This window comes from Cnephaeus nilssonii (genome assembly GCF_951640355.1).
Source record: "Cnephaeus nilssonii genome assembly, chromosome: 19".
Classification (NCBI taxonomy): domain Eukaryota; kingdom Metazoa; phylum Chordata; class Mammalia; order Chiroptera; family Vespertilionidae; genus Cnephaeus; species Cnephaeus nilssonii.
Window position 1 is genome coordinate 14,507,493 of NC_137090.1, and position 13,170 is coordinate 14,520,662.

The 13,170-nt window shown below is 59.8% G+C and overlaps 1 protein-coding gene across 2 annotated transcripts; it reads left to right on the top strand.

The window, feature by feature from the left end:
• Positions 1 to 1,751: 1,751 nt before the first annotated feature.
• On the top strand, positions 1,752 to 13,106 carry FAM171A2 (family with sequence similarity 171 member A2). Of its 2 annotated transcripts, none has more exons than XM_079798262.1 (8): positions 1,752 to 1,998; positions 5,546 to 5,773; positions 6,004 to 6,096; positions 9,727 to 9,885; positions 9,965 to 10,144; positions 10,238 to 10,354; positions 10,475 to 10,601; positions 11,144 to 13,106. In XM_079798262.1, the coding sequence occupies exons 1-8, from the start codon at positions 1,881 to 1,883 to the stop codon at positions 12,606 to 12,608; spliced, it is 2,487 nt and encodes an 828-aa protein (XP_079654388.1). In that variant the 5' UTR covers positions 1,752 to 1,880; the 3' UTR covers positions 12,609 to 13,106. The 2 variants fall into 2 exon arrangements, with proteins under 2 accessions (XP_079654388.1, XP_079654389.1); XM_079798263.1 differs by having other exon boundaries at positions 10,496 to 10,601.
• The last annotated feature ends 64 nt before the right edge of the window (positions 13,107 to 13,170 follow it).

Genomic DNA, 13,170 nt, shown 5'->3' on the forward strand with positions numbered 1-13,170 from the left:
GGGGAAGCCATTAACGGACGGGCTTACCTCACAGGAGCTGCTTCCAAAGGGGAAAAGGTAGATTCTGAACAGAACAATTTGACATCCATGCATGGCAAGTTCCAGAACAGGTTTCTAGCTGGGTGACTGAACATTTAGGAAAAGATTAAGCCGAGGTCCTTGAACACCAGCCAAGTTCCAGTCCCTCTGCCATTGCAATTGGATGGCCCCAGACTATCTTGATCCAGCAAAGCATTTGGCATTTGTCTGTATATACACAAGACAGAAATGTGAGCTGGACGATAGAGACTCGGATTGAAAACTGAACAATGCTGATAAAGCTGGAGGATGTGTCTATGGGGGTGTCCCAAAGCTCCATCCTGGCCCTGGGGTGCTTGGTCCTGTCACGAGTCCCTTCACCCTGCAGATGGCTGCTGGCTGAGAGGGAGCGCCAATACAATGGGTGACTGAAGCGGATGCAGGCAGCCCTGACAGATTGCAAAGTTGGGTCGTAACCAACAAGATGAAATTCACTAGGGTGGAGTGCTAAATCCTGTGCTGAGGTTCCAACAGTTTGGTTACATAAGAATGGGAACTGGGAAATCTGGTTAGATGGAAATTTATGAGAGGGGGGAAGGAAAGGGAAGGGAGGGAAAGGAAGAAAGACAGGAAGGAAGGAAGACAGGAAGGAAGGAAGACAGGAAGGAAGGAAGGAAGGAAGGAAGGAAGGAAGGAAGGAAGGAAGGAAGGAAGGAAGGAAGGGAAGAAAAGAAAATTTGGTTGTTTTGTCCACAGCCTCAAAACAAGGCCCCTTATTTCAGAAGGCCCAGCCGGGAGAGAAGCACCAGCAGAGACGCCCATGTTCCTGCGGTCCTTGCTCTAGCTGTCCAGTCCCCTGCAGGGCACCACACTCTGAGAAAGAAAAGGCAACAAGCCAGAGAGAACCGGGAGAGGGATGCCAGGTTAGATGAGGATTTGGCCACCCAGACACTGAGTGATGATGACCATCAGAAACTGGAAGGAGAGCTTTGCTGGGGCAAGAGGGTCGGCCAATAGCTCCCTTCAAAGGTGGGGTTCCATGGCTGAGGAAGTAGGAAAACTCAGATTGTCATTCATGAAGCACAACCAGTGAGACCCACAGGCGATTCCCAGCGGCACAGGCCGGCTGTCTCCACCTCTAGAACCTCCTAACCCTTCTGACCGCCCATCCATAGACCTTATTACCGGGGCCAACAGTAGCACCTGGTCGGTCAGACACGTGAGTCTTGACAGCAACCCCACGAGGTAGAGATTACAGTTCTCACTTTAAAGGAAGGCTAAGTAACTTGCTAACGGCTTCAGAAGAGGCAAGAGCCAGACAAGAACCGGGCGGGTTCCCAGGGGGCTGCGCCCTAGCTCCCCTGCACTGAGGGAATGTTCGTGCGGAGAGCGGGGAGCAGTAAAACAGGGCAGTTCTTACACTTTTTGGAGACGGTCATGGCCATGGTACCCACCTATTTGAGTGTGTTGCAAGCAATAGCCATTCCCCCCCCCCCCCCCGCTCCCAAAATATGCACCAAATTTCGGGAACTCTGGAACTTCGAGCACCCTGGCGATGGGACCCCATTCGATACCCTCCCTGGCAGCTCTGGGTCTGGAGCACAGGACGGTAGCTGCGGGGTGGGCTGAGCTCAGGCAGGAGGCGGGCGGAGCGGGGCGCGAGGGGGCGGTGCCGGGAGGACCGTCGGGTGGGGCGCCGCCGGCAGGGGGCGCTGGCGGAGGCTCCGGGCGGAGACAATCGCGCTGAGCGGCCGCCGCAGCCAGAGCGGGAGCCCGAGCCGCGCCGAACTGGGGCTGAGCGGGGCCGGCCGAGCGGGACCGGGCGGGAGCCATGGGCCGCTAGGGCCGGGCCGAGCCCCGCGATGCCGCCGCCCAGTGGCCCCGGCGTCCTCACGCGGCTACTACCGCTGCTGGGGCTGCTGCTCGGCGGCGCCTCCCGGGCTCCCGGCAAGTCGCCGCCGGAGCCCCCCAGCCCGCAGGGTGAGTCTCGGCCAGGGAGGGCAGCGATCGCCAGCCTGCGCCCCCACCCCCTGGGCCCCGCCCGCCAGCCCCCTCTGGGCGGCGCTCGTGAATCGGGGGCCACGCTGTTCCCCGGGTTTGGGTGGGGTAGATAGGCGACCTGGGTTCGGAGCTTACGGGGGAGAGGAGGACCTCCAGGGCGGGGGTCTCGGGGAGACACAATGGGGAGGGCGGGGGTCCCCAGGCCCTGCGCCGCCGCCCACCTCCCGCCTTGTTTTTCTCCCTCCTGGTCCGCGAGGCGCTGCTGCCGGAGCCATTGTCTGCCGGAGACACCCGCCCAGGGGCGGGCTGGGGCGGGCGCCGGCTCCGCAGCCCCCTGCGGCTTCCTCGCTCCAGACCCCGGCGGGGTGGGGGCTCAGGCTTCGGCTGCCACCCTGGGCCTAGACGGGGGCTGGGCGCCGAGAGCCCGGTTTGACGGGGGTGAGGGGAGGGGGAAAAGGGGTGAGGCTGCTGGTGGATTGACTGTTCGAATGGGGTTCTTCGCCTTGGAGCCTGACAGCCCCCAGCCGGCCCCCCAGGTTTAGATTTTTGGGGTGCACCCAAGAAACGCTGCTTATCCCATGAAAGAGAAGGGGCTGAAGTTGGGGGTCTCTGAAAAAAAAGGGGTACATTGTGATTCCTAGCTCAAAGCGCATGGCAGGGCTGTGGTGGCGGAGCCTGCTGAGCTGGCGAGCTGACTGTGGGCAGTGCCGGCTGGGAGGGCAGGTGCCTGGGTCCCGTCCAGCAGGCCTCCGGCCACTCCTGTCCCCAGTCCGCTCCCAGATCACCCCCTCCTCATCCCACCCCCTCCTCATCTCCCCTCCCCATCGCAGTGGAGGAGACCCCCCCAGCGCCTCTCCGGGCCCAGGTGGGTGTGTGAGGTGGGGGTGGGGTCGGCTTCTGCAGCGGGAAAGGGTGGGAGAGCTAGCCGATTACTTCCTCCCTAGCTCTCAGGGTACCCCACCCACTCCAGCCCTGCACCCCCACCTAGCCTCCTGCCCCCCCACCCAGCTACTGCTCTCCCCTCTCCTGCCTCTGGGCCCCATCCCTGTCTGAACCTGAACTGGTGCTCTCCACTCCCCACTTCCCCACCAAGGAGCTGGCAGGAAAAGCAGGGTGGGGGAGTCTCCATGGGGGAAGTGGGGTCCGGATGAAGGGAGGGGGTCGGATTTCCTCCTGGAATGAGGCAGGGCTGAAGCCAGGAGGAACGGATGCTGCATGGAATGTCAGGCAGTGAGGAATGGGGAAGGTTCGTCCCTGGCCTCAGTCTTCCTGGGAGACGAGAAGAGCTTTGATGGCTAGGAATGGGCCCTAGTTTCTCAGACAGCTTTTCGCAAGCCCTGCACCCCAGGGAGGGGCCCAGGGAATTGTCTGGAATAGAGCCAGGATCAGGGCTCTCCCAGAATGCTGTCTGGAAGCCCAGGTGAGGGGTAGGGGGAAGGAAATCTACTAGGCACCTACCGCCTCACCCCCAGTTCGGCGCTGGTGCCTTCTTCAGGCCTTACCTACCCACCCCTGTTTGGTTCCCTGGGCTCTCCTCTCCCCTTTTCTTGAACCCAAGGCATTCCGTCAAATGACCAGAGTCCCTAATCCTGGGTTCCCTTTTTCCAGCTGCTCTATCCAGCTGCTCCTCGCCTGGGGTGGGGGGAGGGCATGGCCAGGCCCTCTAGCTTCTCAGAATTCCTGCTCGGAGCTGGAGGGCAGGCTGCCAGTTCCCAGGGGAACCAGAAAGGAAAGGGTCGAGCGTGTGCACCCACCCCGCAGAACCGGGCTTTGGGAGAGGACAGGGTGGTGGGCTCAGAACAGCTGGATGGGATGCCAGGGGCAGGCGCGGCCCTGGCCCTGGGTGGGAAGCCTGAGAGAGGACACCTGTCACTGTTGAGTATTATGCTCCACCCATGAGGCCCCCGACCTTCCGTGCCCTGTGGCCCTCAGCCTCCACGTCTCCTAGCTCTTCCCTTTGGGCCTGGACTCCCCTAGTTTTGTGTCCAGCACCCAACCCACTCCCACCTGCCTCCTGGGGCTCAGGCTTGGGTCTCTGTACCTTTCCCAGCATGACCCCTCCTCATTATCAGCAGCAAGGTAGGGGTGAGGCAAGCTCTTGAGGAAGGGGCCGCACTGAGTGGGAAGGGGTCGATGGTGCTCTGGATCAGAGAGGCTGCCTGGGAAATCCGGGAGAGCAAATCCAGGCCTGGTTCCTCCCTCCCCCGTCACCCCATCTGAGATCAGGACACCTGCAGGGCCATGCCAGCTAGACCATCCGTGGGCTAGGGGCAGAGTTGGCTGGAAAGCGGAGGACTTGGGCTTCTCTTCCCGGCCCCCTCCATACCCGTTTCCCTTGGGCCTGGGTCTCTTCTCCCCTCCCCCCAGCCTCTTTCCCTTGCCAGGGCCCCAGTCCCTGCCCATCTTCTGGGAGGAATGAAGGAGTTACCCTGGTGACTGGCTGTAGCTGACCAGCTGGGAGGGGGCCAGCAGTGCACTGAGGAGGAGGGGTCAGGAGGTACTTGTCTGGGTTTCGGTTGGAGTGAGTCCCTAAGTCTGAAGAGAAACAGTTTGTGCAAAGGGTTCTAGGAGGTGGGTGAATGATGGGAATGACCAGTTCCCTAGAGTCCCCTTCTCAGTTTCTTCCTAAGAACCCCAACTCTGACCCAGCACCCCATCCTCTCTTCCAAACGGCTGAGTCCTGACCTCTCTCCTCTCCGCTTGTAGCCTCTGGTTCCCCACTTACTCATTCTTTCTCAGCCCTCCCTTCCCTCTCCTCTCCCTGACACCAGCCCCATAGGGTCCGGGGCGGTTAAGAATTTAGGTCTAGAAGTCAATACCCAGGTTTGGACCTCCCACGTAACTGTAGCACAAATATATAAATTCTTTGAGCCTCAGTTTCTTTATCTGCAAAATGGGCTACGAGCATGTCTTATCAAGTCTAATGCATCATTGACTGGGAGATGCACCATTATTTCATGTGCCAGTAAGAAAGGGAGCCGAAACCGGTTTGGCTCAGTGGATAGAGCGTCGGCCTGCGGACTCAGGGGTCCCAGGTTCGATTCCGGTCAAGGGCATGTACCTTGGTTGCGGGCACATCCCCAGTAGGGGGTGTGCAAGAGGCAGCTGATTGATGTTTCTGACTCTCTATCCCTCTCTCTTCCTCTCTGTAAAAAATCAATAAAATATATATTTTTTAAAAAAAATTTGGTCTATATGGAGCAACAAAAATTAAAAAAAAAAAAAAAGAAAGGGAAAAAATGCTGCCAATTATAATTATGACAAAATCAACCACAGGCACAGTCTGAATTCAGAAATGTTAAAATGTGGATAAGTGCGTGTGTTAGACTTGATGAAATAGTACCAACCACCTCGCAGGCTGATGTGAAGTGGGAGGGCTCTGTAAATGCTAGCTTTTAGAGTGTCTCATCTAGCCTTGGCCCCAAAGCTGCTCCCAACCCGAAGCCCCCTCCTCTGACCTTGAGGCTCCCCCGTTCTCTCTTCCTGCCTTCCCCCTCCTCACTCTCCTCACCTCTCTCGTCCGCAGAGATCCTGATCAAGGTTCAGGTGTATGTGAGCGGGGAGCTGGCGCCTTTGGCCCAGGCCGCGGTGGATGTGTTCGGGAATCGTGTGCTGCTGGCCGCCGGCACCACGGACTCGGAGGGTGTGGCCACACTGCCCCTCCGTTACCGCTTGGGCACCTGGGTGCTGGTCACCGCTGCCCGCCCTGGCTTCCTCACCAACTCCGTGCCCTGGCGCGTTGACAAGCTGCCCCGTGAGTGCAGGGGCAGGTGGAGGGGGGACAGCAGCTGACCCCATCAACCCCTTCCCAAAATAGTCCTTGGGGGCGGAGGGGGTAGGCTTCCCAGCAGCTGCTGCCTGGCCTGGGGGATGCAGAGGGGGCTGAGGGAGGATGAAGTCGCTGGGGTTCGGATGGAGGGAGTTCCCTGCCTGGGTGTGGGCAGGGGCTCTCTCTCTGGAGCTAACAGGCCGCCCCTCCTGCAGTGTATGCGTCCGTCAGCCTCTACCTGCTCCCCGAGCGGCCGGCCACCCTCATCCTCTATGAGGACCTGGTGCACATCCTGTTGGGTTCTCCTGGTAAGGCTCCCTCCTCCCACCCCGGCGCCTCTTCCTGCCCCCTGCCCTGGGTACAGAGAGCTCTGCTCTTCCATTCTAGCTGGGTGCCCCTGGGCAAGTCACTTAACCTCTGACCCTCAGTTTGTTCATCTCTAAGATGCGGCTATTGATAGTATCTGCATCTTCAAATTGAGGTAAGGACTGGATATTATCAAGCATGCAGAAAACAGCACAGAAGGTGGCCAATAAATGTTTCTTGTTGTTGGGGCTTCTCGTGGTTTCTATTCTCCCTCTACTCCTACCAATAGAATGCCCAGTCCCTGCCACCTTTCTCTTCAGCGGGTCACCGAGTCCTTGTTGGGCACCTACTGGGTGCATGGCCCTGTTAGAAGACCATGAGAGGGTCATTCCAGGGCATTGAACACCGACGGAGTGCCAGGCCTGGAGCAGTCCTGCCGCGGCCCTGGTGCACCTACGAGCTTTCAGTCTCATCCGGCTAAGACCGACTGCAGCACCGAGGCTGTGCCGGGCCCTGTGTCTGGTGCTGGGGATCCGTGGTCAGGAAGATCAAACCCATTCCCTGCCTCGTGGAGTTCACAGACAAGTAGGAAAACACACAAACAGTTACCCCTGAAATAGTGACAGAGCAGGCAGGACAGTGGAGTAGAGGGTAGCTGCATTCAATGTTGAGAACACCCTAGCCTGTGAGTGTTGCAGGATGAGAGCATTTAGTGAAGGGAGCTGTGGGACTGAATGGACTTGGGAGTTGAAGACGGAGCAAAGGCACCTTCACTGGAGAGGAAGGCGAAGGCCTGGGGGAATCTTCCAGACGCAGGGGCAGAAGGGAATGCTCTGGCCCAGCAGAAGGGAGAGGGATAGTGGTTGAGCATTGACCTAGGAACCAGGAGGTCATGGTTGGATTCCCGGTCAGGGCATATGCCCGGGTTGCGGGCTGGATCCCTGGTGTGGAGCGTGCAGGAGGCAGCCGTCCATGGTTCTCTCTCATCATTGATGTTTCTCTCTCTTCCTCTTTAAAAAAGGAAGGGGATGCTCTGGTCTGGCTCTGCAGAAGGGGCACCTAGTGAGGCTGGTTGATGAAGCCTGGTAGAGGGGAGACTCCGTCTAGCTAGTACTAGGGAGCCACACTGGGTTTTGGAGTGAGAGAAGCCCCTCCCCAACTTATGTCCTTATCCCCCAAATTACTCATTTGTTCATCATCATTTCTCTGATCCTGAATCAAGGCTTCTAAAATTTCTTTGGAGGTTTCTTTTTAAAAATGTATTTCTTTTATTGACTTCAGAGAGGAAGGAAGAGGGGAAAGAGAGATAGAAACATCAATGATGAGGAAGAATCTTTGATCAGCTACCTCCTACACACCCTGCACTGGGGATCGAGCCCGCAACCAGGGCATATGCCCTGACTGGGAATCAAACCATGACCTCCTGGTTCATAGGGTCAACATTCAACCACTGAGCCACACTGGCCGGGCTGGAAGTTTCTAAAATGCCAAAGGAGCCCAGCCGGTGTGGCTCAGTGGTTGAGTGTCTACCCAGGAACCAGGAGGTCACGGTTCGGTTCCTGGTGAGGGCACATGCCCTAGTTTTGGGGCTCAATCCCCAGTAGGGGGCATGAAGGAGACAGCTGATCAATGTTGATATTTCTCATGGAAGTTTCTCTCTCATCGATGTTTCTATCCCTCTCCCTCTCTCTAAAAATCAATAAAAACTTTTAAAAAATCAAAATAAAATGCCAAAGGAACCCTTTATTGCTTCCTAGCTTAAAGCCTCCCACAACTCCCACTGCTTCAGTATAAAGCCTAGACTCTTTCACATCCTGACCACGCCCACTGGAACCTCACCTGCCACTGCCTCACCCCCCCCCCCCCCCCCCCAGTCACCTGGAGGCCCCTGACCAACCCGCTGCTTAGAGCCAGGGGCCTTTCTCCTGGCAGTCCTGGAAGTTCCTTTCCACTTTCATTCCTGGCTGTCTTACCCTGCAGGGTGCCACGGGGCCTTCGGAGCTGGCAGGCCGAACTCCGCTTGCACCCTGCACCCCGTTATTGTAACCGTGAGGCAGGATAGAACAGTGGTGACAGGATGTGTCCTGACACCAGGCTCCGTGGGCTTCAGTCAGGCTCCAGGATTGTGACCTGAGCACGTTACTGACCTTCTCCCGCCTCCATCTCTGCCCTATAAAATAGGGTCGATGATAAAGGTACCTACGTCAGGGGCTGTTGTGCTAATGGCAGGGGTTTTCATGTAGATATTAACCTGCTTAGAACAGTACCCAGCATATCAAAGCTTAATAAAAGTTACTATTACCTTATTGTATCAGAATTCTGTTTCACGTCCTCTCCACCCCAAGGCAGGCGGACAACAGGCAGAGCCTCAGCTGTCTAATGCAGTAGCTACTAGCCACACGTAGCTATTTAAATTTAAATGAATTAAAAATTCATTAAACTTTTAAAAATGAAAAATAAATCCAGTTCCTGAGTCATACTACACTGGCCACATTTCAAGTGCTTAGTAGCCATGTGTGTCTGTGGGCGCTGTAATGGGCACCACAGATGTAGCACATTTCCATCTACCACAGCAGAAATGGGCATGCTAACAGACCGCACCACACTGGACTGTGAACTTGAAGGCTGGGAACTGTGACTTGTATCTCATTCATTTTTGTATCCACAGCACTTAACACAGTGCCTGCCACACTGTAGACAGTAATTGTTTGAGGACCTGAACCTCATCACTTTATAGGCTAACTAGAGGCCTGATGCACGAAATTTGTGCAAGGGGCTTGGCCCTCGCAGCCCCAGCTTCGTTCGGAAGGACATCCGGAAGGACGTCCAGAAGGTTGTTCGGCTGTCCGGTGTAATTAGCATATTGCGCTTTTATTATTATAGACTAGAGGCCCGGTGCATGAAAATCCATGCACTGGAGAGGGATCCTTCAGCCCAGCCTGCCCCCCTCACAGTCCGGGAGCCCTCAGGGGTGGAAGGTGATTCAGTGATCAGGGGAAGGCGATGCTCCCATCACACCTCTGCTGCTGCCACTGCCTGCAGCGCAAGCCTCGGCCGGCCCTGGTTACCTGAGCCTCAGGCAGCCGCCATCCGAGGCTTGCCTGTGCCTCGGACCGGCCCTGGGCAGCTGAGGGGACTGGGGGACTCTGGAGGCAGGCGTGTGGAGTGGCCGGACCCACCTGGGGTTGGGCCCGGCCGTACTGTGCGCCTGCTGCCCCAGCAGGACTGAGGGGACTGGGCGCTGCCATCTTGTGGCTGTGGGCACTGCCATCTTTGAGGGTATGACAGTCAATTAGCATATTCCCTCCTTATTGGCTGTGGGTGATGCCATCTTTGTGAGGGTGTGACGGTCAATTAGCGTATTCCCTCTTTATTCCATAGGATAAGGAAACTGCTTCAGAGAGCAAGTAACTTACTCTGGGTCATACAGCCAGGACTAGGGCTCTGGTCCACATTCCTTCCAAACTAACATTCTACGACTGCCCAGTTTTCTCCCAAGTCACCACCCTCCCTGGCCTCCCGAGTGGCCTGACCCGCTGGCTCCCCGTCTCCTTAGATACTTGCTTTCTGCTCTGGTCTCTGGGCAGCCTTGTCCTTGGCCAGGCCACTGCAGCCCCTCCTCTCTCCATCAGGTGCCCGCTCCCAGCCCTGGGTGCAGTTCCAAAGGCGGGCTGCCCGCCTGCCTGTCAGCTCCACCTACAGCCAGCTCTGGGCCTCGCTCACACCTGCCAGCACCCAGCAGGAAATGCGGGCCTTCCCTGCCTTCCTGGGCACCGAGGCCTCCAGCTCAGGTATGCTGGGTGCCAGGCATGGAAGGGATGTCCCCCACCTTGAGGGTTTATCCCTCAGCTCCGTGTCCCCTTCCCCTAGGCAATGGCTCCTGGCTGGAGCTGATGCCCCTGGCTGCCGTGAGCGTGCACCTGCTGACGGGCAATGGGACAGAAGTACCACTCTCAGGCCCCATTCACCTGTCTCTGCCTGTGCCCTCAGAGCCTCGTGCCCTGGCTGTGGGCACCAGCATTCCAGCCTGGAGGTTTGACCCCAAGAGTGGTGAGTGCCTCAGGGAGTTGCCGGGGCTGGAGTTTGGGGATAGAGACTTAGACGGGAGGACATTGACTCTGATGCACCCCCTGCCTCTCCCAGGGCTGTGGGTACGTAACGGCACTGGCGTGATCCGGAAGGAAGGCCGGCAGCTCTACTGGACCTTTGTCTCCCCCCAGCTGGGGTACTGGGCGGCTGCCATGGCCTCCCCCACGACTGGTGAGAGTGTGGTGGGGGGGACAGGGGGCAGCGGGGGGAGGGGAGGCTGGGAGAGTGGATTCCTTCTGAAAGGCAGGAAGGGCATCCACACCGGGAACGCTAAGCCCTTGCCTGGCACAGGGCTGGTCACCATCACAACAGGCATCCAGGACATCGGCACCTACCACACCATCTTCCTGCTCACCATCCTGGCAGCCCTGGCCCTGCTGGTGCTCATTCTGCTGTGTCTGCTCATCTACTATTGCCGGTGAGTGATACCCAGACCCCCCACCTTCTCTCCTCCCATGCGGATGGAGGCCTACCCTGTGCCTGGCCTTGTGTGGGGTGCTCAGGCCTCCAAAATGCATAAGAGCACAGCCTGATCTTCAAGGCGCTGACTGGAAAGCAGGGCATACGCACATGCAAGGACTGAAAGGCTGGTGGCTTGAGGGAAGTGGGAGAGGAGGCAGGACCTGCAGGGCAGGCCCCACCAGAGACACCCAGCCCGGCTCTCACCTCCATGGGACCCCGGGCTCGGACATCCTCCCCGGTTCTCATGCATCTCCTACTGCGCAGGCATGCAATTTACCCGAAAGGGACCCAAATGGGCACGGCTGCTAGCTGGACCTCCCACAGACATACAAGCTCTTTCCACAAACCTCCCCCAGGAGTTTTTGTTTGTTTGGATATTTTAGCCCCAGGCATTGTCCCGATCCTTCCAACTATTCCAATCCCTCATCTTGCAGCCGTGGGTTAGGAAGCTGCTCTGGCATGACCCTTTCCTGAGGACCCTGTCTGCCTTCTCTCCAGGAGGCGCTGCCTAAAGCCCAGGCAACAGCACCGCAAGCTGCAGCTGTCTGGGCCCTCTGAGGGCAACAAACGAGACCAGGCCACCTCGATGTCCCAGCTCCATCTCATCTGTGGGGGGCCCCTGGAGCCCACCCCGTCGGGGGACCCCGAGGCGCCTCCTCCAGGCCCCCTCCACTCCGCCTTCTCCAGCTCCCGCGACTTGGCCAGCTCCCGGGATGACTTCTTCCGCGCCAAGCCACGCTCGGTCTGTCGTCCGGCCGCCGAGCCTGCAGGTGCCCGCGGGGGCGAGGGCGCTGGGCAGAAGGGCGCCCGCTCCGTCGAGGGTCCTGGCGGGCTGGAGCCGGGCCTAGAGGAGTACCGGCGGGGGCCCTCCGGGGCCACGGCCTTCCTGCCAGAGCCGCCCTCTCCGCCGCCGCCCTTCGAGCACTACCTGGGCCACAAGGGGGCGGCCGAGAGCAAGGCCCCCGACTTCCTGCTGTCGCAGTCCGTGGACCAGCTGGCGCGGCCGCCGTCGCTCAGCCAGGCGGGGCAGCTCATCTTCTGCGGCTCCATCGACCACCTCAAGGACAGCGTCTACCGCAACGTCATGCCCACCCTGGTGATCCCCGCGCATTACGTGCGCCTGGGCGGCGAGGCGGGAGCCGCGGGGGCGGGCGACGAGCCCATCCCACCCGAGGGCACGGCCCCCGGCCCAGCGCGCCCTTTCCCCCAGCCCGACTCCCAGCGCCCGCTGATGCAGGGTCACTCGGGCGCGGGAGGCGAGGGCAGCGGGGGTGGCGGCGGCGAGGGCTGGGGGGGCGGGCGCTCGGCGCCGGTCAGCGGCTCGGTCACCATCCCGGTGCTGTTCAACGAGTCCACCATGGCGCAGCTCAACGGGGAGCTGCAGGCGCTGACCGAGAAGAAGCTGCTCGAACTGGGCGTGAAGCCGCACCCACGCGCCTGGTTTGTGTCCCTCGACGGGCGCTCCAATTCGCAGGTGCGTCACTCCTACATCGACCTGCAGGCGGGCGGCGGCCGGAGCACGGACGCCAGCCTGGACTCGGGCGTCGACGTGCACGAGGCGCGGCCTGCGCGCCGGCGGCCCCTGCGCGAGGAGCGGGAGCGCGCCCCGACCGCCGCCCCGCCGCCGCCGCCGCCGCCCGCGCCCCCGCGCCTGGCGCTCAGCGAGGACACGGAGCCCAGCAGCAGCGAGAGCCGCACGGGCCTCTGCTCTCCGGAGGACAACTCGCTGACACCGCTGCTGGACGAGGTGGCGGCTCCCGAGGGCCGGGCGGCCACGGTACCCCGGGGTCGGGGCCGCAGCCGCGGGGACAGTTCCCGCAGCAGCGCCAGCGAGCTGCGGCGCGACTCGCTCACCAGCCCGGAGGACGAGCTGGGGGCGGAGGCGGGCGACGAGGCGGGCGACAAGAAGAGCCCTTGGCAGCGGCGGGAGGAGCGGCCGCTGATGGTGTTCAACGTCAAGTAGCGCCTCCTCCGGATCTGGCACCGCCCGCGGGCTTGGCTCCGCCCCGCCCGCCTGGGCCTGTCCCCAGGGTGCGCACCCCAGGGAGTTGCGGGGGCACTCGCTCTTAGCGCTGGGCTTGGAAAGGTGCCCAGAGGCCAGCTGTTCTGTGGTATGTGCTGGGTAATGGCTTGGGAGGGACCCCATGTCTGTCTCCACGAAGGCGGTGGGAGGGGTCCAGACCCCCATTGGGAGGTGCTGGGGAGGAGGGGGGGGTGGGGGGCAAGCAGTGCCTGTATAAACGTGGCTGTACATAGAAAGTTCTATTGTGAGAAAGCAGGAGGGGCAGCCAGGCCGTAGCTGCTAGTACGAGGGCTGGGAAGGGAGGGGGAATTCTCTGTGGACCCCTGGGAAGGGAGGGTTGCTGCTTGCTGACCAGCCCGCCTCTGGGCTACCAAGTCACAGGGCTAGAGGCTGGGGGGGCTCTGGGGACCGGGATAATGGGATAGGACCGCTGTGGGCAGCAGCAAATATAAAACTGGTGAGATGAACTGTGTGTGTGTCTGTGGGGTTGGGGGAATGTGGG

Bases quoted from the DNA above. Each gene is read 5' to 3' on its own strand.
- FAM171A2 (XM_079798262.1), top strand. From the start codon at position 1,881: ATGCCGCCGCCCAGTGGCCCCGGCGTCCTCACGCGGCTACTACCGCTG. The intron at 1,999-5,545 runs GTGAGTCTCGGC...TCTCGTCCGCAG, and splicing joins GGAGCCCCCCAGCCCGCAGG to AGATCCTGATCAAGGTTCAG. The intron at 9,886-9,964 runs GTATGCTGGGTG...CCCTTCCCCTAG, and splicing joins CACCGAGGCCTCCAGCTCAG to GCAATGGCTCCTGGCTGGAG.